Below are 27,975 nucleotides of genomic sequence, written 5' to 3' on the forward strand. Positions count from 1 at the left end.
GATTTTTGGAAAAAGGCTGCAATGAAACAAAGAGTGAAAAATTTAAAGGGGTCTGAATACTTTCCGTAACCACTGTATATAGAAGCCATGGAAACGGGTAATATTTACTTGTGATGATGTCACAAGAATCCTCCTCCAACCCTTCCACTCTCTTCCTCTGCCCCCATTTAAAGGAAGGAAGGTGATGACGACCCTGCTTATCGTTTTTTCATCCGTTTTTATCTGCCTCACTGCCTCACACACACACACACAATATTTCCACACAGACTTGCAGGCAGAACCGCTTTACTTATTCAGAGAAGAGAGGGGCAGCTCAGCCGGGTCCATCTATAATTCATGCACCGGAAAGCATTGACTTCAGTGTCGAGGGATGTAGCAGTGCTCAGCAGTCAGAAGACATCACTGTCACATCTGGACCGAACACACAATGAATATTAAGATATATTAAGGCTACAGCCGCCTGCCATGTTCACACCCGAGATCTATTAAATTGAAGCAGTTACATGTGCCAAATGCTCCCCTGGATCAGTGATTTCTAACTAGGGGGTACATGGAAGGATAGGGGAGTAGCTGTACTAATGCGGACAAAAAATTATACATTTTGGGAGAGGTGTCTATACGCACCCAAATAGGATTTCAATGGAGTGATGTTGGTCTTTACCTTCTGCCAGCCTGAGTCATTTGTAACAGCTTAAAGCCATGTTTTATCACAGAAATGGCATGAAATGGTTAGCTAAAAATAATGGATAAATGGTTGAAACACTAAGCCAAAGGTTACGTACTAAACAGTTAAAACTACATATGTAGTGCATAAACAGTTGAGTTCAATTTAGTTCATGTCACATATACAAGGAAAAAATTAAGTTTGCTGTAGATGTTGGCTGAATCTTTTGCTTATTACAGCTACCCTTTTTACATTTATTATTTTGTGAAGTTCCCTTTAGATTTATATACTTCAGCATAGTTGAACTAATGAGCCAAAACTAACGGAAAACAGCAATGCTAATGGTAAAACTTTTAACTCGCTTGAAGTAATAGATAAAAAGTTGAAATAGTGGGTTCAAAGTAATAAACAGTTGAAATGAGTTGAAAACTAAAACTAATGCATAAATAGTTGATTTAATTAGCTGTAATTGATGGATAAACACATGAAATAATATGCTAAAGAACACATTACAATTAGTTCAAATGAACACATTTTAACATAGCAGAGGTACAGTGTGCCAACTGTGTGTCTGTGTGCTGGAAATGCCTAAATCTATATCTATCTAGCAAAAAAAGTAAATGAGAGAAAATATGGGCGAGATTCAGATTCTACCGTAAAGCCTCAGGTCTCTCCCACAAATTCATTCAGAGAGAAGTGTAGTTCCTCAATCTCATATTGAGTCATTGCTGGATGTCTGTTCGCTGGTATTTCAACACTTAGTCAATAACTTGTAATTATATGTATGATGAGAGAAACTCACACACTGGTCAGCGGTCTGTCCTGTTGAGTCAGGACCAATACCAATCTTAAACCGTTGCACTGGCTTGGTCTCTGACATCACATTTCTCTCAATGTTGCTCTTTAGTCGCCGCCTTGTGTGCTTGTCAAGTCTCTTTCGAAACTGAAAATGACACATGGCCGCCTCAAGGACAGTTGCATCAGTGCCAATGTGAAAGTGAAAGTGCAAATGTTTTTTCATTGTGACAGGAGAACAAGTGGGAGGCAGAGATTAAATGTGTGTTAAAAGGAAAGCAAAAGAATGTAGACCGGTTGGATGCGAGTGTTGACATAGGAAGAGTCTGGGAAACTAAAAGCAAATTATCTGCCCAACTGTGCCTGAGAATGCACACATGATGCTTTGTGATTGTATTGCATGTTGCGGCTACACTGAAGTTTACTGAGAACATGGAGCCACTGATGGTGGCGATGGGACTCATTAACACATGTGCAAAACAAGCAGAAGCATTGGCAATTATAAATAAAAGCAATGTTTGGAGTCATTTCTGCTCAGGTACTAGACAATACAGTAATTTCCACAGATATAATTCTTCAAACTTTCAGGACGCTGAATTATATGGAAGACTTTCATTTTCACTCATAGGGGAATAATGTGTAAATTCTCATCCTTTATTATCACTCCACCTTTGTTTGTGATTACATAACGGATGTTTCACTGCTGTAGATGAATGGGAAGACTTGGGAATTTTCAAAGTACCAGTAAAAAGAGCACTCATATTGTATATATAAAAGGAGACATGAGGCCTGCACTGGTTTTTATGGGTCTATGTGGAAAAGCATTCAGTGAAGAGCATCATCACTGCTGGCCTCTACTGGACAGTGAAAACGTCACATGTGACCGAGTTCATCTGCTGCTAAATTGTATAAAGCACTGTCGACCTTTGTGACCAAAAGGTAGTATCTACTTGGAATTCCCCAAAATTAGAGTCTCCCTACACAGAGAGGTGAAAACTTCAAAGAAACAGTGATAATCCCTTTAGTTTCATCAGGGGCGCTACCATGAGAAGAAGAGAGGCTGGAAAGCAGGCGTTTTTCACAGAAAAGCAACAAATGGCCGGAATTGTCATTTAAATGTTAGAAAATAGTGAAAAATTCCAATAGTCAGTTGTGAGAGAGAGAAAATCAGACAATATTCACATCTGACAATTTCGCACCAGTTTAGATTAATACATTATTTAAACAATTGATTGATTGACTGATGTTTAGTATAATACAACTGAGTGAGGGTTTCAGAACTTTATAATGTAGATGCAGTGAAAGATCTTTCTGATTTCAGACTGATTGTGATTCTTATTTATTTAATGACGTCTGAATTTCACATGATAATAGGTCCATGAGGTTTTTACAAAAATATGCAGTATCCTTTTCTTGCAGGAAATAAATTGTTTGACAAAATATCTTTAAAGGGAAGTGCAGACATATCTGAAACACAACACAGCAAAAAATGAAGTGTGTTACTGAACCGTGTTTCAACCTTTAAATAGAAAAACCTCAAAGGTTTTTATCTGTTCTTGTAACCGTGTTTCTGTTTTTGTCTGTGTGTGTGTGTCTGTGTGTGTGTGTGTGTGTGTGTGTGTGTGTGTGTGTGTGTGTGTGTGTGTGTGTGTGTGTGTGTGTGTGTCTTTCGACAGCTTCCCCACATGCCCCACATCAGTGAGTGTCTAATGAAAAGAAGCCTGAAGCCCACCGACTTGAGAGATATGACGCTGGGGCAGCTCCAGGTTATAGTCAATGACCTGCACTCCCAGATTGAGAGTGAGTTAACCACAAACATGCATACATTACACATAGAGTCACTGACCTCACACTTTTTACTGCAGAAATGAGCAAGAGAGCAAATGGGGAAAAAACATGCACATGCATACTGACCCTTACTCTTTTTTAGTGGATGTGAAAGTACTTTTATATATGATAGTCAGTTCAAAGAACTGTACCAGTTAACAGCTTCCCCTAAGCATTTACTGTCACTCTACTGAACAGATCATTGATCCTGCTACTCAGGGACGAATAATCTCAAATTTTACATAAAACGGATCCAAAAATCCCCAAGAGTGCCAAAATCATAAGCTACTTTTAAATTACTAAACAGACTTTCCCTTCAAAATCGCTTTTATCGCTGCTTCATATCTGATGAGAACAACCACTAATGTGTGGTCAGGCTGTCTTTGCTCAGATTTTGTCCATAGGCTTTGTCCATAGTGGGAGATTTCAGGCGGTGTATCATATACTGTAGGTTTATTGATGCAATAGAATATGCATTATGGTCAATTTTGGTCATTGTGAAGTTTTAAGTATTTCCATATTGTAAATATGATGTGGACAAAATCCATTTCATACCGAAGTGATACGTCTGTAGCCCAACATAATTTGAATATTATTCCTCAAATTATCTTCCACTCCAGGTCTGAATGAGGAGCTTGTACAGTTGCTGCTGATTCGGGATGAACTACACATGGAGCAAGATGCCATGCTGGTTGACATAGAGGACCTCACCAGGTGATCAGGCACTTACTGGATCTAATTTACAACATTTACCATAGTGTATAAGAGAAAAAAACTTTAATTTGAAGAATAACGTTGAAAAGAAAAATTCTTCATTGTGTTACCGTCAGAAGACCCATTAAAAAAAGTCCTTAAGAGGAAGTCCATCTCTCAGTGATTTCTCTGTCTCTTACCCCATCTGTGGCTTGGCCTTTAGCCCATTTGTTTCTACTGAAGATGTAACTGTGTATGCACAAGTGTATAGTTTAATAGACCTTTTTTACAGCAGAAATGTTGACATGTCATAGTAGGAAAAGCACATGTATTCAAAACCATAAATGATGGCTGCATTCCACTTAGGAGAGGTCCTGGTATTGTGCATGCTGACTCCCTGAAATGGCTCACTGGGACACTTGGTGGAATTGAGCCACGGTTATCATTTTCAGCTATGCTTTTCCTACTATGACAAGTCAAAATGTCTGCTGTGAAAAAGGTCCATTAAAATTATATTAAAGTAATTTTATTTATTTAAAAAGGTGAAGGGAAAAAAGATGTCCACTGTAGTTTTGTAAAAGAGATAACATTGTCAGTAGACCTGCACAATTCGGGAGAAAATATAAATCACGATTTTTTAGCTTAGAATTGATATCAACAATTTATTTCCCACAAAGTGTAATGTTTATTGCACACATGAACCATGACAAAGAACTAATTGGCCGTATCTAACTGATTTTTTTTTTGGCACCTATTGCACATTGCATATCACCACAAGCCTGTCAACGTAGAGGCTTCAATGAAGAGAAGGAAGGCATTGCAGCGCTTGGTAGCGCTTTAAAACCTATTTTTTTTTTATCTTTGTTTAAAACTCACAGCTGAAAGTAGCAGCGTTTGTGTTGCTGTTGGCTCGTAAAAATGAAATGAGAATCAAAGTCAGAAAAAAATGAAAAATATCAGTTATTTGAAAATGAAATCGCGAAAAAGGGGTGAATCGAGATTGCGATTATATAACGGTTAATCGTGCAGGCCTACTTGCCAGACTCATGATGTACAGTTAATGCAGTAGAAACAGAGATATTGTCATTTTCTAATCCCACGCCTTTGTCTTGTCAAAACCTTGTGCCTACACTGACCAAAAATACAACTTTACCACCAACTGTTTGGTCAGCTGTATTATGCTAGTAGCGGCTAATGTAGCTGTAAAGATTTTGTTATTTTGTTATTTTCAAACTTGTAGTCTTCAACCCTGGTTCATGCTGACTCACATGGCATCACTCGAAGCAATTTATCAGAGGAACAGTGTGGATCACTCAAATGTTTTGTTTTATAGTTTAATGTCTAATATTTTTTCGACAACAATTGAGGTATATGGCACAAAGGGAAAAGCTACACTAAGCTTTAGCAACACAGACAATTTAGTGGGTAGGATCAATTCATTTTTGGTTTTGGCTTTTTGTTTACAAAAAGAAATGAAATATCACCAGACGTGTGACTGTATGATCCTTTTCTCTTTTCCAGGCATGCTGAGAGCCAGCAGAAACATTTGGCTGAGAGGACCCTATCTAAATAAGATGCCCGTCCCTGTTCCACCCTGCACCCATTTGCCAAGCTAAGCTCCCGCTCCAAACCAGACTTTCCCCGCCCCTCAGGCCATTCCATCTCCGCCCTATGTCGTTCCAAATCCCGCCCTCTTGTCCCAAGTATTTTGCTGCTTGCTGCTTCCCCATCTCCCCATGTCTACCTTTGTGTCCAACCCAATGACTCCAGTGGTCGCAGCAGCGAAGGAGAAGGCCACCCTCCTTCAATTGCTTCTGTGGTGTTCTCCAAGCACGAAGGACGGAGGAGGACTTCCTGCTTCCTGGGAGAAGAGGAAACTGATTGTGTGTTGTCATGGATTCTGTCCCCAGCTTCCTGTGCAGTGATTGGCCTTGCTTTGCTATTTTTGTTTCTTTTTAACTTTCTACATTCGCCACTAAATTATAATTGTCAAATGCAAAAATTGTGGGGAAAAAAATAAAACAATAGTGAAAATTTTAGTAGAAAGTCAGTCATGAGAAAAAAGAAACAACATGGAATATAAAAAAAAAAAATGATGGAAACTAACTTCTTCAGACCATTTTAAGTTGGACAATAATTTAAAAGTATTTCAAAGTCGACCTGTTTTTATTCTGCACAAATGGTAGTTTTCAACTGAGAAATGTTTATTTGAAGGTGCTAAAAGAGTGTAAAGGAAACATGCCTGCCTTGTAGTGGAGTTGTAGCTTTTGGTAATACGTTCACTCTAATTGCTCTTCAACATTTTGTGAATGTTGATTTTCGGACACAAGTCATTTTAAATGAATAAGTGTGTTAATATCGTTTTCATCCTACTGTAATCAGAAACTTTATTTGAGGGAAGAAATGTTTATGTACAGAAATGTAAAATAAAGAATAAACTTTGTTTCATATATGTTGGTTTGTTGAGCAGTATGTTGAGATTGTGGGGGTGCATGGTTTTATTTATTTAGTTTTTTTAATTTTTTCGTTTGTATCGCAACACAGAAGACAAAACATTAACCGAGCAAGATAAGAAAAGATAAATTCAAGTAGGTAACTAACAAAGGATCAACATGAACGTATGTGACGCGGCTGTTGCTGGTCTTTCAAATGAGCTTTTCTTCCTTAAAATGAACTTTCTAATGGAAATATGACTTACTTTTTTCGACATACTATACTATGACTTTTTTGTAACTTTTTTGACATGCTATACTATGCTGACATACTAAATACGTAGTCTGATTTTTTTATCACTTTTTTTGACAGACTATGTTATGACTTTTTTTAACAAACCATACTTTGACTTTTTTGACAAAGTGTAAAATGGCTGTTTTTGTCCATGTTTTCAACATTACACTTTTTTATCACTTTTTTCAACGTGCTATACTAGGACTTTTTTGTGACTTCTTATTTCGACGTGTGACTTTTTTCGACATACTATACTGTGACTTTTTGACATACCATATTATAACTTTTTTGACATACTGTACTATGACTTTTTTGACGTTTTTCAACATACCATATTGTGACTTTTTCAACATGTTATACTATGACTTTTTAATGATATTTTTCATACTGCACCATGACTTTTTGACATATTATACTATGACTTTTTATAACGTTTTAGACATACAATACAATGACTTTCTTGACGTACTATGTTGAAACTTTTATGACTTTTTTTAACATACTATTCAATGACCTTTTTGACATTTTTCGACATACTATACTATGACTTTTTTGACATACTATGACTTTTTAAACTATATAGTTTTCGATGTACTATTCTGACTTTTGTTTGACATACTATACTATAAGGTGTAGTATGTCGCTCATACGCTCATGAGAGTAGGAAGCCATGCTAAAGTTGACGAAAAAGACAAATCAAAAATCATCTTTTGGAGAGTGACCTTAATGCCTTTGGCCTTTGGCATTGCCATAACTTTGTTGACACACTATACTGAGACTTTTTATGACCTGCTTCAACATACTATACTAGGACTTTTTTCAACATTTTGTACTATGATGTTTTTTGACATACTAAACTATGACTTTTTTGAAATACTGTGAGTGTTTTTTCCACATGTTACACTAGGATGTTTTTTGACATTTTTGACACACTATACGTTTTTGATGACTTCTTTCAACATACTATACTATGAGGTTTTTGAAATGTTTTAGACATACTGTACTATGAGGTTTTTTGTCATGATATACTATGACTTTTTAATGACGTTTTTCGACACACTATACTGTGACTTTTTAATGACATTTTTTTAAACATAATTTACTATCTCTTTTTTGACACAGTATACTATCACTTTTGTATGACCTTTTTTACAAGAGTCAGTTTCTGTACTGTTTCTGTTCAGTCATGTTGAGTTTCTAGGCTTTACATATAGCTCATTGTGATAAATACCTGCTGATCTGCCTTAAGATTGAGTGTGTCTAAGGCCCTGTGTGTAAAGTTAATGAATTTTGAGGTCTGAAAATTGTTTTTCAACATACTATACTAGCTATTTTTTATGACTTTTTTTCAACAAGAAAAGACAAGAATAATACAAGATCAAACCATTAATTCCAAGCTTCACACATACTGTAGCTCAGTGTAATAAATATCTGGTAATATTGCCCACAAGATTTAGGTTTGTGTGTTCAAACCCTTTTAAGGGCAATGTCTGAATGTTCAAATGTAGAAGTCAAATATGTATGTCAGATAGTAAAGGTCAGGGTGATACAATGCATACTATGACTTTTTTCAACACACTATATTATAACATTTTTGACAGACTACACTGTAATTTTTTTTGAATTTTTTCAACATACTACACTATGACTTTTTATGACTTTTTCAACGTACTATACTTTTACTTTTTTGTCATTTTTCGACATAATATACAATGGAGTTTTTTCCCATACTATATACTGACTTTTTTGACACTTTTTCAACATACTATACTATGGATTTTTCTGAAATTATTATACTATCACGTTTTTGACATACTTTACTATGACTTGTTTTGACATACTATACTATGGCTTTTGTTTTAAATAATATATTGTGACATTTTTGACATACTTTACTATGACTTTTTTTTACGTACTACATATGCTGTGGCTTATTTTATGTACTATATTGATACAGTCATGACTTTTTTTCAACATTTTTTGATATACCATACTATGACATTTTTTAATGCCTTTTTTTCAGGATACTATAACTATATGTATAATATATAAACATATATACTAGACACACTTTTTGGACATTTTTTGGCATGCTGTACTATGACTTTTTATGACGTTTTTCGACATGCTGTAGTATGACCTTTGTTTGAAATATTACACTATGACTTTTTTATGACTTTTTTCGACATACTAGGCTAGCACTTTTTTAAACATACTGTTCTATGGCTTTTTTTTTGACAAACCATAATATAACTTTTTTTCAAAATACTATACTTTGGCATTTTTGACATTTTTCAACATGCTATACTATAACCTTTTAAGGACATTTTTTTAACATTCCATACTATGATGTTTTTGACATACTACACTAAGAGTTATTTGACATACTATAATATGATATACATATTTCAACATAATATACAATGACTTCTGTTGACATAATATACTATGACTTTACTGACATATTGTACTATGACCTTTTATCACTTTTTTGACATACTATACCATGACATATTTATTACTTTTTTGGACATGTTATGTCTTTGTTGTTACTATTTTCTACATACCATGCAATGACTTTTGTTGCGATCAAATTTTTTCATTTAAACGGAGGGAGACAACAAAAACACAACAGCAAGATTGATTTCTGCAACTCACAAACTAGACACAAACAAACACACAAACAAAAAACAAGAGGCATTGCCAGGGAAACTGGCATAAGACAAAAGGGACCAAACACACAAATAGAAGCAAGAAGGCTATGGCACAAGTACATGATGATTTCAATCATTCAGCAGTACTCCATGTGTCCAAAGTCTTTCCTGGCACTTCATTTATGTGAGCCGTGGAGAGCTCCATGTATACGACATCTGAAAAGGAAAGGGTCCATGTACACAGAGACAAATCGTGAGGTGGTTTTCAACGGGTTGCAATCATTCTCTTGGCCACTATAACTCCAGCAAAAACAGCCCGTTTTTGAGTATGTGAGAGCTGAAGAGCTGAAGGTCATTCAGAATTAAAACAATTGACAGTAACAAGTAAAGTATCATAATAAATATTATATATTGTTATATAAAATACCATACATTGTTCCAGAACTGACCAACCATGACTTTTTATGACGTTTTTTGACATAGTATACTAGGCCTTTTTTCAAAATACTGCACTATGAATTTTTTCAACACACTGTACTATGGCTTTATTACTTCTTTTGACATACTGATACAATTACTTTTCATAACTTTATTGAACGTACTACACCATGACTTTTTTTTTTCTTTCACATGAAATATGACAGCATTTTTACTTAAATATGATGATTATGATATGATATTATGTCTGGAAGGTTTAGTATGATACATGTATCTCTGAGAAAGTCCCCCTTCTCTGCTGCTGCACTCTGACTGATCCCATACTGCACTCAAAGAGTGATGGTAGGTTTCAGTCTTGGATGTTTCTATGGTGACACAAGAGAAAGGCCAGAAAACTCCTGTCAGCCACTCACTGACCACTGTAGTTTCAGAGAGTACACTTCCTTTATTTTTTTGTGATCACATATTTTTTATTATACAATTAACAAACAATACACTGAGACACAGAAACATGTCCCTGGACCAAAAAACACAGAAAGAAAATATGGGAAAGGGGAAACCTAATAAAAATACAACAAAAGGAATGTTGTCTGCAGCTACTCCCTTTAAATAATGTGTAACCCTAACACAACAAATGGACCACAGGTTCCAAAAAATTGGAAAATCCAATTTGTAATGCTCATAATTTAGATTTTACATATCCAAAATTAAAAAAACAGAAAAACAGAATAAGTTTGTGTATCTTGTAATTGCATTGTTTCTAGAAATAATTGTAATTTTAGACATGTGAAACTGCATTTTTCTAGTTAAAACGCCATTTTTGGACATCCGTAATTACATTTGTACTAGTCAAAATGTATTTTAGATAACTAAAATTACATTGTGGATATCTGGAATGGTATACATTTTGGATATCTGAAATTAAAATTATGACTAGGAGACTAACAATTGTATTGTAGATCTCTAAAAATATATATATATATATTTATATATATGTATATATGTATATATATTTGATATGTGCCTTAGCTGCCCCTCCCAAGTACTGACTGATGCTATGTATCCCATGTATTGTGGTAGGGCGAGGTGAATGCAATTTCCCATGTTGGGATAATGCTGCTGACAGACCCAGGTGCTTATAATTATATACTTATAATTAATATAGTAGCTTTTCCTACGTCACAGCTGCTACCTACTTGCATACTTGTTTACACACTTACATTAGACGCTTTTCTCGTCTTGACTCTTGAGGGAATTCCCCAAACTGACATATAAAAACAATCAGATAAGAAGTCAGCCACACAGTGCTGCTGATTTACCAGGCACGAGCTGATTTGTTATCTACCTGATCGCAAAGATGGCAGTCTTTTATTTCTGTAAGTGAGCGAGCCAAAAACACAGACCATAGCGTATAATATATACGATTTGGTTTCTCCAAATCAGCTGTTTAGTCATGCAACTCTTGTGTAAACCCATAATGTTTGTATTGATGGTTTTTCTTCTCTTGCCGTGCAGACTCTGCCTGTGTGCTGCTGCTGACGACCCCGAGCTGGCCCACGGCCACAGGTCTCCCGGTGATCAGCACCCTGAGCCCGGAGAAGTGCGGAGACTCGTTCATGAACCTCCTTTTTAATGTCAAAGACCTTCTCAGGCTCCACAGTGTGAGTACACTTCACTGCACCATGTTGTGATGCTGTATTTTTGTCTTTCTTTCTTTCTTTTTTTTTTTTTACTCTGTCCCACACTTTTGTACAGTAATTCACTAATAATAAATACCTTTATTTTGTCTTTCAGGATGTTTTGTGTCATGGCATCGCCTCTGACACAATGGAGGTTAGGAGTAAACCTGACACAGTGCTGGCCTGCGCACCCATACCGACCCAGGTGACTGTACAATTAACTGCGACATTAATGGAATAATTATGCTATTCAATTAAGACCGATTCATCTTTGAATTATCTTCAGGCTACTTTTTGTGTAAGGAAAATATAAATCCCAATGATTCTTTTGTGTATAGTTTTACATGTTCCAAAAGAGGATACCATTTTTTTATGGAAACAGCCTCATGCTCTATTCATGATTTGTGCTCAGCTTTCTCTAATTATTACATTATCCAAGTATATTAAAGCAAGTGCATGGTCTAAAGATGCTTATGGACACCTAACTGTTAAAACAAATTGCATAATTTCTCATGTTTAAAATGTTTTTTACCCCACAGAACTCAGGCTGTATGGGGCAAAGAAATTCATCCTTCAGTGAGGTATGCTTAAGTTTTTATTTCTTTTTAGATGCTTTTTAGAATTGACAGACTCATTGTTATAGTTTCATTTTATGCAAAAGTATTAAGACAAGTTTCTATTTGCCTTAATCAAAGCTTTACATTTGGTATTAATCTGATTTTCTAACCACAAGTTCTCCAAACCATACCCCGATGTGGGTCGTTTATTAATACCATCTAATACCCGCAGTAGCAACACTGAATTACTTTCTCCTTTGCTCCTGTCATGTTTACTACGGCCACTAGAGGGCGCAGCCCCTGGGACGTTCAAATGAATCGTATTTGCTGCTTGCACAGTCTATGAGATTGCTTTTTTCGTGAAGGACAGTCTCTACAAATCTGAATTTGGATATTTTTACATTATACACTCGTTAAATCATCTTATCTGCATTTTTTTATGAAGTACATGACTGAAGTGTCATTTTTCCTGCTTTTCTTAACAGAGTGACTGTCTGATGAATATCATGGAGGACTTGGCCCACTATGATGCTGCTATTAAGTCCTACATCAACTCCACACTCAGAAGTCATAAGGAAGAAGTTGCACTGAGACCAACTCTAGCAATAATACAGAGCCTGAGGAAGGTGTGTGTGTGTGTTATGCATGTGTTAAAAGGGGTACAAACACAGTCAGGATTTAAAGAAAATAACTTTTAATAGTTGCCTGATGAAATCTTTCTTGGTTTACACAGAACTGCTCCCTGGTGCCGAATGGAGTGCACACCTCTTCAGAGGTATTTTTCAACTCCTCCTTTTTTTAGTTTGTTCCCCGTTTACTCCTGATATGAACTCTATCTTAGAGAAAGATTTCTCTAAGATCCGCAGGGAAGCTTTTGTCAGGGCGAGTGTTCATGTTGTTTCCCTTTTGTGTTGTCTTGTAGGAGGATGCTGCCCAGATGTGGGGAAGTGACACCTTCAGTAACAGGCAGAAGATGTGCAAGATGATGAGAGGCTTCCACGTGCGAACCATCACCATCAATCGAGCTTTGGGCTACATCTCCTCAGGAGAACACAGGAAGTGAACATCCTGCAACCTCCTCATCACTACCATCATTCCATTAATGCCACACTATCTCTCCACCTTAACGTATCCAACCAAGCTATCCTGGTCATTCACTAACATCATGTACAACGACCAACCAAGTACTGCTTTCCAGTGCACATGCTGCACAGCCGTGTTCCTGATCACTGCGCAGGCATAAGCTAGCTGGCCAGACTGCAGCCTCTTCACTCCGTGACAGCTGTTGGCCCATTTAAATGTATTCCAATATTTGGGGGAAATGTATCTATTTATTTGAGTTCTATTTATTACATGTATTTATTTATTTTGATGGCCTGTGGTGTTATTTATTGTTATTTATAATAAATTATTTTATGGTTTTAGCAAGTGAACAAGTGGAAGTGGTTTTCTTTTTTAATGGAAGTCAGTGCAAGTGAAAATTGAAACAATGACACTCAAATTTAGTAAAAAGAAACTTTTGCTTGTTTAATTCAGTCAACATAAGTGTTGTTACAATTACCACAATTTTCTGGAGGAAGTCATACACAATAGAAAACAAGTGCAAAAAAGGATGGACTGGAATGTTATCGGTAAGTGGTTTACTGAATATAAACATTACGGCATCATATCGGCATGGAAGACCCTAAAGGATTCAACAATCCAGATGCCATTTCTACAGCCTTTTCCCCAAATAGTGTTGAGATGTCTGGAAACAGCATAATATGAATACAGGCAAAACAGAAACAAAGCTGTAAATAATGCAAGGATGTTTACAAAAAGGACCTGAAATGTTTCCACAGGCTGATTACAGTATAGTTTGTTTTTTTGTTCCAAGCCCTTCAGCTATGAAATAAGCTTTGAATAGATGACTCCTATAAAATATATATCAATCTTGCTAGGCTGTAACTGCAATCACAAGCTCAGCTCTAAATCCAAATGCTTGTGATTCTTCCCCCCCCCCCCCCAGTGTACACTATTATAATACACACAAACAAGATTTATACTTAATAAGATATGCGCTCCAGTCACAGGTGGGCAGGAATGGATTCATAATTCAAGTTAAACAAGATAAACATAATTAAGGACCTGTTGCAACGCCACTTAGTTGTACAAGTTCAGAGCTGTCCAATAAGACAACCAGACGTAAATATTCAAAAACAGACTTAAAAAAATAGATCACAGGTTTGAAATAATTGGTAAAAAAAAAGATATGTACAGGACAACTATACAAATGTATGAGACACAAACCTACTTCAGTCTGTGATACTTTGGACAGTCACATGCATGTGCATGTGTATGTGCATGTGATGTAATCCCTAATCGTTTTACAAAAGTCCCACAAACATAACATTTAAAAAGTGAAACACAGGTTGGATTTTTCCCATTTTTGCAGTTTCAACACTGCAGCACCTACATTTACATATGTCACTAGCTATATAATTAGCTACTAAATATCTCAATGACTGCTACCTCTACTGGTCATTTTTTAACCTGGTAATGCTAAGCATCAAATTCTTGAAAGCACAAAGGAATGCTTGGTTACAGCTCGTCTATTCTGTATCCATTACAGAACCAAAGGTTTACATTAGAACCAAATCAGGGAAAATGCCCATCCATAGATCACTGGCGTACATGTCCAGAAAATATTCAAAAGGCGATGGACAAACTGGGAAAAGAGCTGATGCTTGGTCCATTGGTCACCTCTGCTTTGCTCTATTCCTGAGATTTTACTTTTCTTTCCGATGATGGAGCAGCAAACATCCAACAGTCCATTTAAGTCCAGTCTCTTTCACTTAGCTGCTCAATTGTCCATCATATCTGAAAATAAACACATAACACAATGTCTGTTAATCAGAGCAATGATGGATAGATCGGTTTTTATTTTGATTAAACCAGCAAAAGATATGAACATTACAAGTGCCTATCACAAGTTATCAATTACCCCTGATCCCGGCCAGTATCCTACGGGTCACAGCACCTTGACATTTCAGTCACGGATCGGAACTATTCTGCAGCACTACTAGTGATAGCATCTGTAATCTCATGTGTATTTTACAGCCACCACTAAGCCCTCTGATGTGGGCAGTGGGTACGGAAGCAGTTCTGCACCAGCTTTGATGTTACATGGCTTGTATTGACTTTATAGATAAGACTGCCAGCGGACGCCATCCCAGCTATGCAGCTAAGAAAATATCCATCTTGTGAGTTTCCATTTTCAATATTCTTCCGGTAACAACTTTTATCAGGAGATGATCTATCTAGATGCAGGCTAGTTACTAATATGATGTCAAATAGTTTATTCAATCTGAACAGCAAGCCAAAAAAGTGGGACTGAGAAAATAACATCTTCACATTTAGAAAGCTCATTGACTATGTAAAATGGGGAGGGGGGGTCTTTTGCTTGTTTGTATTTTTTTAAACAGATTACAACCTTCCTGGGCAGCTACCCTTGCAAAATAGATAGTGGAAAGAGAAGGATGCCCAGGCTTTATCCCAATAATGTCCATTGGGTGAGCCAGACTAGGAGTTTATGGTGATCCATCATTATTCAATCTATTAGATTGTGTTTCTAAGTCTGCAGTTTATTACCTTGCAGTGTCTGATGGACCTCATTTGGCAAGTCGTCCAGCTCCTTCACACTTTTCAACAGCTGAATTGCCGTGGCCTCTCCCGGCCGCCTCCTGCTCTTCCACTCCACCAGCATCTTCAGCTTCTGCATGGTCACATCTTTCTCTGCTGCCTGGATGTCATCCAGCTCCCTGGACGTTAAGTCTAAGAAGATGGCCACCTGCTTCCACTCCTTCCCCAGCCGCTTGGCCACCTGCAGTAGCTGCTTCTCTGACATGTCCTGGCCCTGAGACATCATTGTTTTCACTCCATCTGGGAAAAAAATGCACAGGTACTTTTATAACTTGAGAGAGACAGGTGTGCGGGCTGGTTTCTGTCGAATTGATTTTGGGAAAAAAAGTGTGTGGCTCAGGTTCTTCTTAGATCAGTAGTTAGTTAAAAAGAGACGTGGAAATTCACCTGACTCATCCTGCCATCGAGGCCTTTTACAGGTTGTTTCCTCTTCTGAGGGACTGCTGCTCCTCTGTCTGCCTATGAGAGACATATGGAGAAGTTGCTGAAAGCTGAAAGTATGTTGTGATAGAAAAATCGAATTGGATTAGAATAAAAAAAACTTACTGCACGTCCTTTTCCTCGGCTTCTTTTCAGTGTTATCCACACAGTCGCCTGAGAGTACAGAAAAAAAAGATAGTCATCATCACTCTGGAGTAGAAACCAAATTTCAGTCATGCACACAATCTTTATAAGAGAACATTACATGTGGAGACCACTGAACACTTATGTGGCTTATTTGCAGATAAAAATCTTTATTCAATGTTATTGTCACACAGAAAAAAAATGTGAAAAAAGTGACTTTTCAAACTAATATAGATTTCTTTTTTCACGTGCAAATCCCCAAAGGTGTTCAGTGGAGTCTAAATGCACTGGTACCTTCTCTGATGGTGGCGGACCATACAGTCTCCTCAGTGTTAATCTCTACGAGAGACAGTTTAAAGGGAGGAGGCTGCTCAAAGAACGCTTCGAAGTAGCCTTTCATCTTAGTCACCGCAAGAGTGAATTTCAAATCCTGCACAGAGACACATACGAATTATACACACATTACGTACATATACAAACATTTACATACGCACACACACACACACACACACACACACACAATATTTGTATGTTTTACAATACAATACATACATAAATTGCAAAATGCATATGCAAAGAGACATACCTGAGGTTTGATCTCTCCCTCTGGCTCGCTCAGGAGACGATACATCCCCTCATCCAGTTTACATGTGGGAGGCTTCTCTATCTTTTTGTAGCGATTTTTGTAGCACCGCACCTGCTTGCCTATATCCTGGTTTCCATAGGGACAGCAGAAGACAAGAAAAAGCGCAACATAAGTCACTTCCTCGCAGTAGGCTGGGCATGCTGATGAACATTCAACAAAAACACATTTTCCATAGACGAAGTGGAAAAACGGAAGCCGTCTCTGAGGATACAGTATATTAATCATATTAGTTTATATATTTCAAGGGACTGTGAAGGTTACTATAAATGAAGTAGGATTATTCACCAGCTACGTCCTCCCAGACACACATGCTCACACATAACCACAAACCCACTTCCTGTGTGACCTTAGCAGTGGTACAGTGTTCGAATGACTGAGCAATATTGGCATTAAGCTGTCAGAACTACGTGGCGCACTTACAGTAATACACACACCAGTGGCACTGATCCCATTTCCAAAACACACCACTGACCTTTATTACAATGAAATTACTGTAAACTTTATCAGAGGGTGTACTATTCTGGTTTACTCCGGCATCAATCCTGTACTGCTTATTTATCTACACCATTCTTGCAATCCTCTTCATCATAGATCACATTTTCAGCATAATTACACACTGTTGGTAAATATTGTAGTATACACAGTTTTATATATTCATGTATTTATACAGTGGTGGAATGTAACTAAGAACATTTACCCTATGTTAGTATAAATCTGCTTGAGTCAGTTACATTAATCTGATATCTTAAATTACTTTACAGAGATTCTTGCACACAAAACACATGTAGTTTATAAAATACAATGTGTTATAGAAATAAACCAACCAATCGTATATATGCCTGCAAGTACAGCTGAAATGGCTAGAAGATTAAACATTACGTTGATTGACAAAACTGTTTGGATCGTTTCCAGTTTCTTGAGGATTTTACTGCATTGAGTACTTTTACTTTAAGTACATTTTTTCTGATCATACTTTTCCTTAAGTGAGATTTTCAATGCAGGACTTCTACTTGTAATAGAGTACTTTTACAGTGTGGTATTAGTACTTTTACTTAATTAAAAGGATCTGAATACTTCTTCTACCACTGTATCTTTTCTAGAATGGGCACAACTGTAATATAACCTAATTTCCAACAGAAGATCAATAAAGTATTTCTGATTATGATAATATCAGAGAGTCAATGATCATTTGAACCAGATGCAGACGTCTGCTTTTGAACAATGTAATGTGGATATCATAATATTATTGCATTAGGACACTGTATAACCTCATCACAACTAAAGGTCTTCGCTTCAGCGTGTTACACAAACCGGGAAATCTGGTTGTTTGCTGTATAAAGTCTTACATCATCTAAACCAGTGTCGTTACCAAATTATGAACAAGAAGTGAAAGTTAAGATTAGGCTCTGTATCTGTTGTTAATTTTTCCAGACAAAAAATTTCATAGGAAAGGCATTTTGCTGGAGTTTTATTCAGTAAGTAAGATTGAAAGTCACGACTGAAAAATGTAGGGGACTAAGGTGATGCCTTCCCAAATATTTCTTAGCAGCATGCACATAGGGAGGGTTTTTCTTTTTTGGTTTGTTTATTCATTTTTTTTTATTTTTTTTTGAGCTCTCACGTGGCATATGGGGAAAATTTCCAAATGAAAAACACAAAATGTGCATAGTCACAAGATGGTTGTCACTCTGTTAAACAAAACTTGGCTCATTCACTTGTACAATGTGGATCTCTAACAGTTTTATTTCCACATGCGTGAGACATGGTTATGTGAAATATGTCACGGTCTCTTAAGAAGCAAGGCATAAGATGTCCATTTAAGACAGGTGTATGTGTATTTTGCCATTCAGACCATAGCCTTGTGTGCACGGTATCCAGTGCTGTAACTGCAGTATTTCATCACAATACACAAACGGATACAGAAATGTCCCTGAGTGGTGGAAGCCACTTTTGAGAAAGGTTCTTTTGTAAAACATTTCCTGCAACTACAGAAGGTTTTGGAGAAATCTGACCATATTTCCAGAACAGCTGTCATGTGTTAAACATGAAAGTAGAGACTAAAGATCAGACACCTCACACTTGTTAAGTAATGATTAGGGTAACTGTCAACCGTCGATTGTAGAGAAGAAATTTGTTCAGTTCCACATACGATATTCTCTGACGCTTACCTTGATGTCGGATGCACTGTTGGTGGCCAAGTAGACGTGGAAGCTGTAGCTGTTGTTGTCACTGCCCAGCTGCTTGTAGACCAGGACCACTCCATGGCGCTCTACAGGTTGGCTCGTCTGAATGATGGGACCCACGGGTGACAGGGAGGTCACATTCCACTTAACGTGGCTACCTGAGTGGTCCACTGTCGGCTCGATGAGTGGACGGTTGTCCTTTATGTGCAGGACGCTGAATGTCATCTCATTTTCTGGATCTGTGTCACAATATTAGAGCAGCTTTAAAATCATAGATAAAAGGTTATGATACTCTATAAAATGTACCATTTTCTGTAAAGCCTTTAGATGGATCGTAATTATTAAAGAATTGCACCTTTACTTTCATGACAGCTATCAACTAAATTTAACCTCGAGGTGACATCTTTGTTGGAAATATTTGATGTTCACATAATTGCCTTATGGGCGACTCACCACAGGAAGCTAAGGTACAAAATTATGAATTAGGCTGTATTTTGAACATAGAAAAGTGAGACAGCCCTGATATTAATTCTCACCGGCAAGGCAGACAGAGTGAGGGAACTGGATGGATGTGAGGACAGACGCGTCCTTATTGACAGTGTCCACGTTAAAGATTGGTCCAGCAAATTTCCACGAGTCCCGGAGGAATGCGCCAAACTTGGACCAGGACAAGACTGAGTACCGCACGAGGACCCGCTCCGATGCTTCAAACACCAGGCCGGTGACCGAACACTCGTACGTGCCTTCTCCCTCCAGCTGCACCCTAGGATGCACCCAGAGTCAGCGATGCTGTGCAGACAGAATCAATATAACTCTGCACAGACCAGATCAGTGGCAGAGACAGTCGTACTCACTGTAATCGTCCCTTAGAGATCCTCCTGGGGGTAACAAGCTCACTGCCATGGCTCTGGTAAACAAACCAGATATGTAGATTGATATGTGCACAACAAGAAGGCCAATATCAGAAAAAAAATGATTGTCTGGTTCCTGAGCTCACCTGTTGGATGGCTTTGCATTTTTCACAGCATAATTTGAAGGGCCTTTCATCTGTCAGTGCGTACGACAAAATACGGGATGTTATTTCCAGGAGACGTGACACTATCTCCAGAACATTCACTGTGCTGTCACATCAGTTACGATCTGCTTACCTTTCCCATTTGAAACCTCTGCTAGAGGTCCAGGGGCGGAATCTAGAGGGGGAAATAATTAAAGTCCAAAATTATTACATGTATAATTATATATAAAATCACATGTCAGAGGCTGAAAGCCTGTGTTAATCTTTTAGCAGCTACCCTAGACAAACTTCTCCAAATGAGCAAGGGTGGAGAACGCTCAATCTAATTCTGTTCCAAAAAAAACAGCAGAGTTCAACATTTTATGGAGTAATTAGGTAGTATGGCTGCCATTAGGGTCCGCTGACATACCACTAAAGCCATGGAAACTATGACAACAAGCTGACGTGGCCGTCTCGATGTAAACAACATACAACAGTTTTAAGAAGCAGAACAGTTACTTAGTGTGCAATGGCAGGTACTGATATTTCGTAGATGTTGTTTCGCACCATTTTTAGACTCCTCTGCATGGGCCTCTTCATCGTCTGCAAAGAACATTAAAGGAGTTAAACACCATTTGTTCTTTGCCTTATCTTGTTAAATTCTTGAGCCACAAAGTTGTTCTAGGATGTTGGTTATTACCTTCCTCTCCTCCGTCCTTCTCAGCACATTCTTCTGATGAAAGAAAGAGAGTGAGAAACAGAGAAACTAACTTAAAACAAAGACTGGGAACGGGTGAAAAGCTAGCCTGGCTCTGCCTAAGGGTAACAAAAACCAACACTTCTAAAGCTCAATAATAACGCGTTACATCACGTTTGGTCCTGAAGCCATCCATGGTTGTCTGGCAACCTTTAGGTGATGACAAGACTCCAGGAAGACACTGTTCCCAGTCCGAAAAAAACTGCTTTTTGAACAGATGAAACAAATGAGATAATGTGTTAAATGTTGAGCTTTAGGAGGTACTGGAAGGTATTTTTTTTTCTACCCCTGGACAGAACCAGGAGCTAAGCGTCTCCTGGCTGTCGATTCATATTTAACGTGCAGATATGAGAACGGTATCAGCCCGCTTTACGAAATCAAAAGCAGTTCAAAGTGCATCTCTCACCAGAATCCTCATCCTCCTCGTCCTCCTCTGAGCTGTCCTCGGTGGATGTTCCTGTGTTCTCTGTTTGATGAATCAATATGGAAAGGGACATGTGAAAGGGGTGAAACTGTTGCACTGAATTTCCAATGAATGATGGGTGAAAGGGATGCATGCCAGGAAAGTTAAGTGTTACTTTGTATATATAAAAAAAGGAATTAAATGTCAGAACAAATGTTTTCAGGAGATGACTAAGTTTTTGCACAAGCTGTGGAAAGATCAAACAAGTGAAACTGTTGTGGTGTGATATCTGTGCTCACCTGAACTGCTGCTGTCACTTTCTGCCAGGTTATCTGGGACAAATTGTAACGTTATTGTTTTAAGGTTAGTGGTCTGGAAAAACCAATGCAATAATGTCATATTCTAATTACTATTACTACATCATTATTCATATTTGGTCTTAACCATATCATCATCAACCCATTTCTGTAGTTATTACATTGCCCTGCAGTAATTGCATGACCAACTTTAGCTTTAAGCAATGGTAAACCTTAAAGAAAAGTTTCTCATGTTAATTTTACCTGAACATGAAACATAACTCTGCAGTAAAAAAAAATTATTAATAATAGTGCCGGATAATGATATGTAATGATGTATCTTTCACCTAACCAATCTATTACTGTAAGGGGGGGGAGCATACGTGTTGTAAATACTCTGTTTCCTTACCTTCTCATGGAAAACCACATGCTCTGTTGCTAAACTCAACACTCGCACTGTCTGACATTCACAATAACAAACAACTGAGTAGAAATGTAGAAATAGAGTTTTCAATTCTGTCACTGGGGCTTATCCTTCAACAGGTGCAGTCCCGGTGAGAGACCTCAACTTTAGTTTACTTCTATGTTCGTGCACTTCTTGTTTCCATCCATATTAGTCATCAAATAATCCATAGCATGTTTGTTTCAGTTTTTCATTATTTCTTAGCTGCTGAAAGGTGGCACAAATGTGAAGAAGCCTGTGATAAGTGCTACGCATTACCATTCTGGCACATTTATACAGATGGGTCCAGAGGAGCTGCTGCTGTTTTCTTCCCAGCAGCAGTGAATGTCCAAGGACCGGGCCATCTGGCTGAGTGCCTGGCCGCCTAATGGATGGAGCCCATCCTCTCTGGCCCACAGAGTTTTATCTTAGACTAACAAGCAGATGCTGCTCCACTCGCGGCACCTGCCTCATCAATCTCTCTCTCTTCTACTCCGCTCGATCTGTCCGCTTCACCTCTCTCTGTACTCTCCCTTTTCCATTTTTCTCTCTTTGTCCTTATATGCCTCCTATCTCTTTCTCTGCTGCTGACGCTGCCTTGTCGGAGCCAGCAGGCATCCCTCTTCACCCTGGCATGGCCGTTTCTCTTCATCAAACAGACAAACAAGGTGGAGATAAACACCCGCACAGATACACGCATGCAAGTGCAAACACAACACACACTTATTTACAACGTCAAAGGTTTGAATCGTTTCATGCGTCTTGCCTGCCATCTGCTGGTCTAGAGAAAACCAAACCAAGGGCATGAACAGGTTGATGCGTGGTGTACAGACATGAATCCACAAGAAACGCATTTTTCTGGTCGGTGTCATTTGAAGTTCAGTATTTTCATTTTCATCTGTTATACTCATTAAGATACGAGGGGCCACCAGCATAGCACCACAGCAATCTCTCATGTTACCTTACATGATCCCAACAAGTTCCACCCAGCTTGGGAAACTTGGAGAACATAAATACAGCACTCATATTGGATCTGTAATGCATATCGGCAGCACCTTGAGTTGATGTATTGCAATCGGTATCAAGGGAGATAAAGTCAGATTGCTGCTTTCCTAATCATCACCAGTTGCATATGTCTAACTACTATGTCTAGTGTTCTTTTTAAGGGGCTTTTAATATTTAATTTGAAAATACTTTTAGGTCTGAAAAGGTAAAAACTCACAAGCAAATAAAACAAATGTTAGAGGAAAGTCTGAAAAAATTAATAAAATGTTGTATACTGGTGGCATTGTTACAAATAGCAAAGGCAGAACTGAGGACCAAGTGGCCGTCTGACTATGTGCATAAATATTGTGCCTTTCAATGCAAATTATATTGAAATCAGAGAGGTCAAACAGCGAGACGAGAAAAAAGTGGCAAGAGAAAAAGAAATAAGGGAAAAGCAAAGTTGTGACAAATAATTGATGGGGATGCACACCTTTCAAATATTAAGCAATGGAGCCACAAGAGATCCATAGCACAAACAGCGTAAACAAAAACAACAGACACATCATGTCGCTCAGTGTGACTCTGTGAGAAAGTGAAATGAGGAAAGGGAACAGTGAGTGGGAGGGAAAGAATGGAAATGGGCCGATGTTTACCTTTGTTTTCAGGTGCAGGGACATCTCCGTCTCTGTAGGGCAGAGGAAACAACATTCAGACCACTTTAAATTACACTCATGTCGGGGACGTCTGGGAGGTGGGATGACAACTACGGGAGGATTTAGAGGTTGAAAGGGAAGGCTCTTAAAATCGTGCAGCTGCAGGCTCTCGTAGTACACCACTTCTGCTTTCGATCAGGAACACACACACACACACACAGACGAATGAATTTGAAAAACAGGAAATGTCGCTGTCACACAAGTCGACTGCATGTTCATTTCTGCATGTCTGACCAACTTTCAGGGAAGTGTTGATGGTATAGGAAACCAGCCATGGATCACTGGCTTGGCACTTTTTGCCATTAAACAAAACTGGTCTGGGCACTTTTTCTGCTTTCATAACTCAGTCACAGCAGTGGGGAAGGGTGATTCATATTCAATGTAATCCTTTATTTACTCTCAGTGGTATCGTATTGTGATGATATGATCATATGGTGTTATCATTTGACAACATCCTGGTGTCGCAATAACTAATTCCCAACCCATTGTAAAATAAAAACTAACAAAATGAGTTAATAGACATAGGTTTTACACAACAAAGCATGTAATTGCATGTTTTGAATGTCATTTATCATATATCTGCCATATTGTTTCATCTGTATAAGAACAAAATTCTTATCAATACCATGCCATCAATTTCAACCATTATAACTCAGCCCTGCAAAGCAGACATCAAAACCAGTTCCTCTTGACTATTTCTTTTTTATTTTATTTGTGTTTGACTTTGCAGGAATGCATTATATCAATCACACAATAAGCCAACTTTAAGTGTAATGGTTCAGATGATGTTGTTGCCTGAGCAGATAACTGGTGTAACCGGTTGGGCTTCAACAAGAGACAACAAGCCTGAGATCCGACAGGGGGGAAAGCCGGAGAGCCAACAGGCATGAAAAATTAGGTCACATCCCACCCCATCTTTTCCTGTTTTACTCCCTTGGCAGTTAGAACACAGAGCTGTGTGATCCAAAGCAAAATGATGCATCAGGAAATTAGGATTATTAAACCTGATCAATTTGGGGTCTTCTATTGTGGAGTCTGTTAATCCTGATAAGGCACCGTGGTTTCCTTTGTTTTCAAACATCTGTCCAGGAAACCCTTTTTTCCTCCTCCTTACGGTCAACTCGTTCTCTCTGCCAGGTTGTCGCTCCACAACAACACCGAGGCTCATTAGTTGCCATGGTAGTCATCTCTTCCTTTGAGCAAAGCGTGCCTTTTCATGGCTCAAATGTTTTCAGGCCACGAATAAAACTCTCGGCGTGAGTTCACAGACTTTCTCTTCTCTCACTTGGTTCTCTCTTCCTCCCACAAGATATAACAGAATCATCTGGGAGGGCGTTGGTCTGTATCTGGCTGATAGATAAAAGCCACAACTTTGACATGCTTTTTACAACTTCCCATAAACACAATTAAAAGACAGGGTCTGTGTATAGATAAAAAAATAACTGCCAGTTGGCCTGCATGTACAACAACAAAAACTAATACTAACTACATTCAGTTAATATTATACCTCAGTGCTTTCACTATGAGGTTTATAGTGGGTCATAAACATCAGAAAGGCTAATTTTGTCTTGCTACTACGTCCCAAATAAAGTTACCTTTAAATTAGCCTACTCATATGTCCCTCATGGACATTTAATTCTTATTTTAAACTTTTTAGTACAATGTTTACATTGTTGTTTAACTCTGTTTGGTATTGTTCATTCAGGGACTTTTCCGGCCCTCATCACCGGGTCAATGATACCGTAGCAACAACATAACATTGGCAGAGGACAATGAATCATCAGTATCACCTCACCTGTCCCCACTCACCTGTGGTTTACAATGCAACTGATATTGTCACTATCAGAGACATATGAGTTACGAATCATATTCAAAAATGAAAAGCAACAACCACGGCAATGCATGTTGGTAAAATTGTCTGTGTGACACATGGCGTGTGTGTTTCATTGCGACATTAACCCTAATTAAAAACTGAAAGCAGAAAGTTATATTTGAATGTAGGGCTGGGCAATATATATTGATGTTGTATTTATAACGCAATATGAGACTAGATATCGTCTTAGATTCTGTATATATCGTAATATTGTAAGGGTTTTACAGGCTGCTTACAGTAAAGTGATGTCATTTTCTGAACTTACCAGACTGTTCAAGCTGTTCTATTATTGACCTTTAACCACTAAGTCAATAAATCATTTCTGAAGAATATTTAACAAAAATCTCATTGTGTAAATAACATTTTGTTAAAGCACCAAGAGTCAACCATACAACATCATCGCAATATCGGCATTAAGGTCAATAATGTCGTGATATTTGGTCAATAATATCGTGATAATATCGTAACCACTGTGTGTTAAGCTTACATTGACATCTACACTTGTGTTTTTTTTTGTCTCCTATAATATCGATATAAAGGTTTTAGTTTATTAACCTACATTTAGTAAATAACCATCAAATAATGACTTTACATCTTCATCTTCTGTCTCTCTAGACAGCATGTTACACACTTGTCAGTCAGTGAGTCATCCCAATGTAACAGAGCAGCGTGCAGCGAATAGAGCAACACCAACAAAGACATCACGACTCTCTTGTGCTTCCTCTTAGTATCTACGTTCAGTTGCACGCATCTGTACCGAGGAAGCATTCGTTGTACATGTGTTTCTTTTACTTAAAAGACTCATGCACAAACACATGAGCCCATAACCGACAGCAACAAAAGACACCACTGACTTCCTGTGTTGACTTGACGCGGTTTTAGCGCTGCATCCTCCGCAGCAGGCATCATGTTTCCCTAACTGTAACACGATGATGAAAGACAATAATGTAACGTAAAAGCCAGAGGTCAACACTTGTCTGGTAAACATCAAAAAAGTCTTACCCGTCCTCCAGGTGACAAGCCGCTCCGCAGCTCGCCATCTCCGCCACCATCCTGTAACCAAACCCTGTTATACTTTCTGTTGTTCCGCAGCGTGCAGCGGCTGCGCAAAAAAGCACCTGAAAGGCAATATGATCCTATCATCGGCTATATCAGTGGCTCGTTAAAGCGCTAGGCAGTAATTGGCCCAAGAATGGTCATCGGAGTCCTCGTGGCTAAACTACTTCTTTGCATTTGTCCCTTTGGGTGCATCATCCCTTCAGCAAAACCCAGAGGCAAAACCAAACAATTTGGGTTAACCATAAAAATGGCGCTCACTGTTTCCTAAAGTCCAAAAAGAAAACAGCCGTTTTGCATTGAGATGTGGAAGTACTTTGCTTCTTCTTGCAAACACTGTTTGTGTGCACGCCAAAAAATAAACGTAAAGTCTTCACATCGTGCTATTCGTAACTGCGCCGTTCACAGCATAAAGCGCAGCTTTTAGGATCAGCGGCGCTGCGCAGTTGCAGCGCGCAGTGCATGAAAGCGCACGAATGAACGCCATATGTGGGCGGGGTGCAGCATCCCGCCTTAGCATGGCCTTTGGAAAGTCATGTTGATGATTTACACCCTTGCTTTTTCAAAACAAAATTCAATTTTTTTTTAAATTCTCTGATAATAATTATTATTTTTTTTTGCAAAAGCACGGCTGTGTTTGCTGTTACACACAATATAAAAATAATATCAGCTGCATGCCTGGCCAAGTTGTTTGTGGAATGACAATAGAGAATAAAGTAAAAACCAATTCATATTTTAGCTCCATATAATTACATTTTTGTTCATTCTTTCACACAGCCAAAGGTTTCTCCTAACCCAATAAATAAATAGGCAACCGAGAAACTAGGCAGAGAGCTGAAAAATAGGTCTGCATACCTCTGAGAAATATTTGGTTGGATGCAAATTTTCTCCCACAGATAAAAGGAGCAGCCAGCACTACACAGTGCAACTAGGTCACTTTGAGCGGGAAAACATGCACATCAGGTTGCAGAGCTGCATTACCCAGAAGACACCAGCAGATGTCACATCAGACTACAAAACAAGTACATGGAAAACCATGCCTCCCCAAACTGCCCTTGCACCAGAAGACACATTCTAACTAGATTCACCTATTTGACACAAGGACTGATCAATGTCATCATGGGACATCGTTAAAAAGGGTGAGCGTACATGGCATGAGCTCACTGTCCATCAGAGAGAGCAAGAAAGGTAGGGTGGGCTCTGTGTGAGCATCTGAGATGTCCAGTGGGACAAATGAGTGAAGGATCAAGGGTTTTCCTATTGATCTTCCACTTATTGATCTTTTCCTCTCTCTCTCTCTCTCTCTCTCTCTCTCTCTCTCTCTCTCTCTCTCTCTCTCTCTCTCT

At 38.3% G+C, this 27,975-nt stretch overlaps 3 protein-coding genes and 2 long non-coding RNA genes across 10 annotated transcripts in view; 3 read left to right on the forward strand and 2 right to left on the reverse strand.

The window, feature by feature from the left end:
- Positions 1 to 6,431, forward strand: part of schip1 (schwannomin interacting protein 1) — a 209,214-nt gene extending 202,783 nt beyond the window's left edge. For all 5 annotated transcript variants that reach the window (XM_034866919.1, XM_034866921.1, XM_034866920.1 and 2 more), the window contains 3 exons: positions 3,136 to 3,259; positions 3,907 to 4,000; positions 5,501 to 6,431. In XM_034866919.1, the coding sequence (XP_034722810.1) occupies positions 3,136 to 3,259; positions 3,907 to 4,000; positions 5,501 to 5,552 (270 nt within the window). In that variant the 3' untranslated portion in view covers positions 5,553 to 6,431. The remainder of the gene's footprint in view (positions 1 to 3,135; positions 3,260 to 3,906; positions 4,001 to 5,500) is intronic.
- On the forward strand, positions 82 to 2,521 carry LOC117941808. The gene is made up of 2 exons (XR_004655978.1): positions 82 to 2,197; positions 2,237 to 2,521. It is a non-coding gene; the product is annotated as an uncharacterized LOC117941808 (long non-coding RNA).
- Positions 6,432 to 11,155: 4,724 nt separating the features above from the next.
- Positions 11,156 to 13,397, forward strand: il12a (interleukin 12a). The gene is made up of 7 exons (XM_034867744.1): positions 11,156 to 11,174; positions 11,314 to 11,459; positions 11,593 to 11,682; positions 12,017 to 12,058; positions 12,520 to 12,660; positions 12,768 to 12,809; positions 12,957 to 13,397. The coding sequence occupies exons 1-7, from the start codon at positions 11,156 to 11,158 to the stop codon at positions 13,095 to 13,097; spliced, it is 621 nt and encodes a 206-aa protein (XP_034723635.1). The 3' UTR covers positions 13,098 to 13,397.
- A 141-nt stretch (positions 13,398 to 13,538) lies between these two features.
- Positions 13,539 to 27,975, reverse strand: part of LOC117941807 — an 18,963-nt gene continuing 4,526 nt past the window's right edge. The window contains exon 2 of the long non-coding RNA XR_004655977.1: positions 13,539 to 13,677. This is a non-coding gene — a long non-coding RNA (uncharacterized LOC117941807). The remainder of the gene's footprint in view (positions 13,678 to 27,975) is intronic.
- On the reverse strand, positions 13,902 to 26,835 carry si:dkeyp-97b10.3. 2 transcript variants are annotated; one of them, XM_034866925.1, is made up of 17 exons: positions 26,576 to 26,835; positions 23,641 to 23,672; positions 21,562 to 21,594; positions 21,266 to 21,325; positions 20,803 to 20,832; positions 20,670 to 20,705; positions 20,257 to 20,298; positions 20,106 to 20,155; positions 19,963 to 20,015; positions 19,645 to 19,871; positions 19,094 to 19,347; positions 16,866 to 16,991; positions 16,574 to 16,709; positions 16,262 to 16,309; positions 16,103 to 16,174; positions 15,665 to 15,955; positions 13,902 to 14,893 (listed from the first exon to the last, which is right to left on the reverse strand). In XM_034866925.1, the coding sequence occupies exons 1-17, from the start codon at positions 26,623 to 26,625 to the stop codon at positions 14,877 to 14,879; spliced, it is 1,557 nt and encodes a 518-aa protein (XP_034722816.1). In that variant the 5' UTR covers positions 26,626 to 26,835; the 3' UTR covers positions 13,902 to 14,876. The 2 variants fall into 2 exon arrangements, with proteins under 2 accessions (XP_034722816.1, XP_034722815.1); XM_034866924.1 differs by having other exon boundaries at positions 20,803 to 20,835.

The sequence above is a fragment of the Etheostoma cragini genome, chromosome 3, assembly GCF_013103735.1.
Source record: "Etheostoma cragini isolate CJK2018 chromosome 3, CSU_Ecrag_1.0, whole genome shotgun sequence".
In the NCBI taxonomy this organism is placed as follows: domain Eukaryota; kingdom Metazoa; phylum Chordata; class Actinopteri; order Perciformes; family Percidae; genus Etheostoma; species Etheostoma cragini.

Bases quoted from the DNA above. Each gene is read 5' to 3' on its own strand.
- il12a (XM_034867744.1), top strand. The intron at 12,661-12,767 runs GTGTGTGTGTGT...TGGTTTACACAG, and splicing joins TAATACAGAGCCTGAGGAAG to AACTGCTCCCTGGTGCCGAA. The intron at 12,810-12,956 runs GTATTTTTCAAC...GTTGTCTTGTAG, and splicing joins GAGTGCACACCTCTTCAGAG to GAGGATGCTGCCCAGATGTG.
- si:dkeyp-97b10.3 (XM_034866924.1), bottom strand. From the start codon at position 26,625: ATGGTGGCGGAGATGGCGAGCTGCGGAGCGGCTTGTCACCTGGAGGAC. The intron at 20,706-20,802 runs GTAATAACCAAC...TGTTCTTTGCAG, and splicing joins GAAGGACGGAGGAGAGGAAG to ACGATGAAGAGGCCCATGCA. The intron at 16,175-16,261 runs GTAAGTTTTTTT...TGTCTCTCATAG, and splicing joins GCCGAGGAAAAGGACGTGCA to GCAGACAGAGGAGCAGCAGT.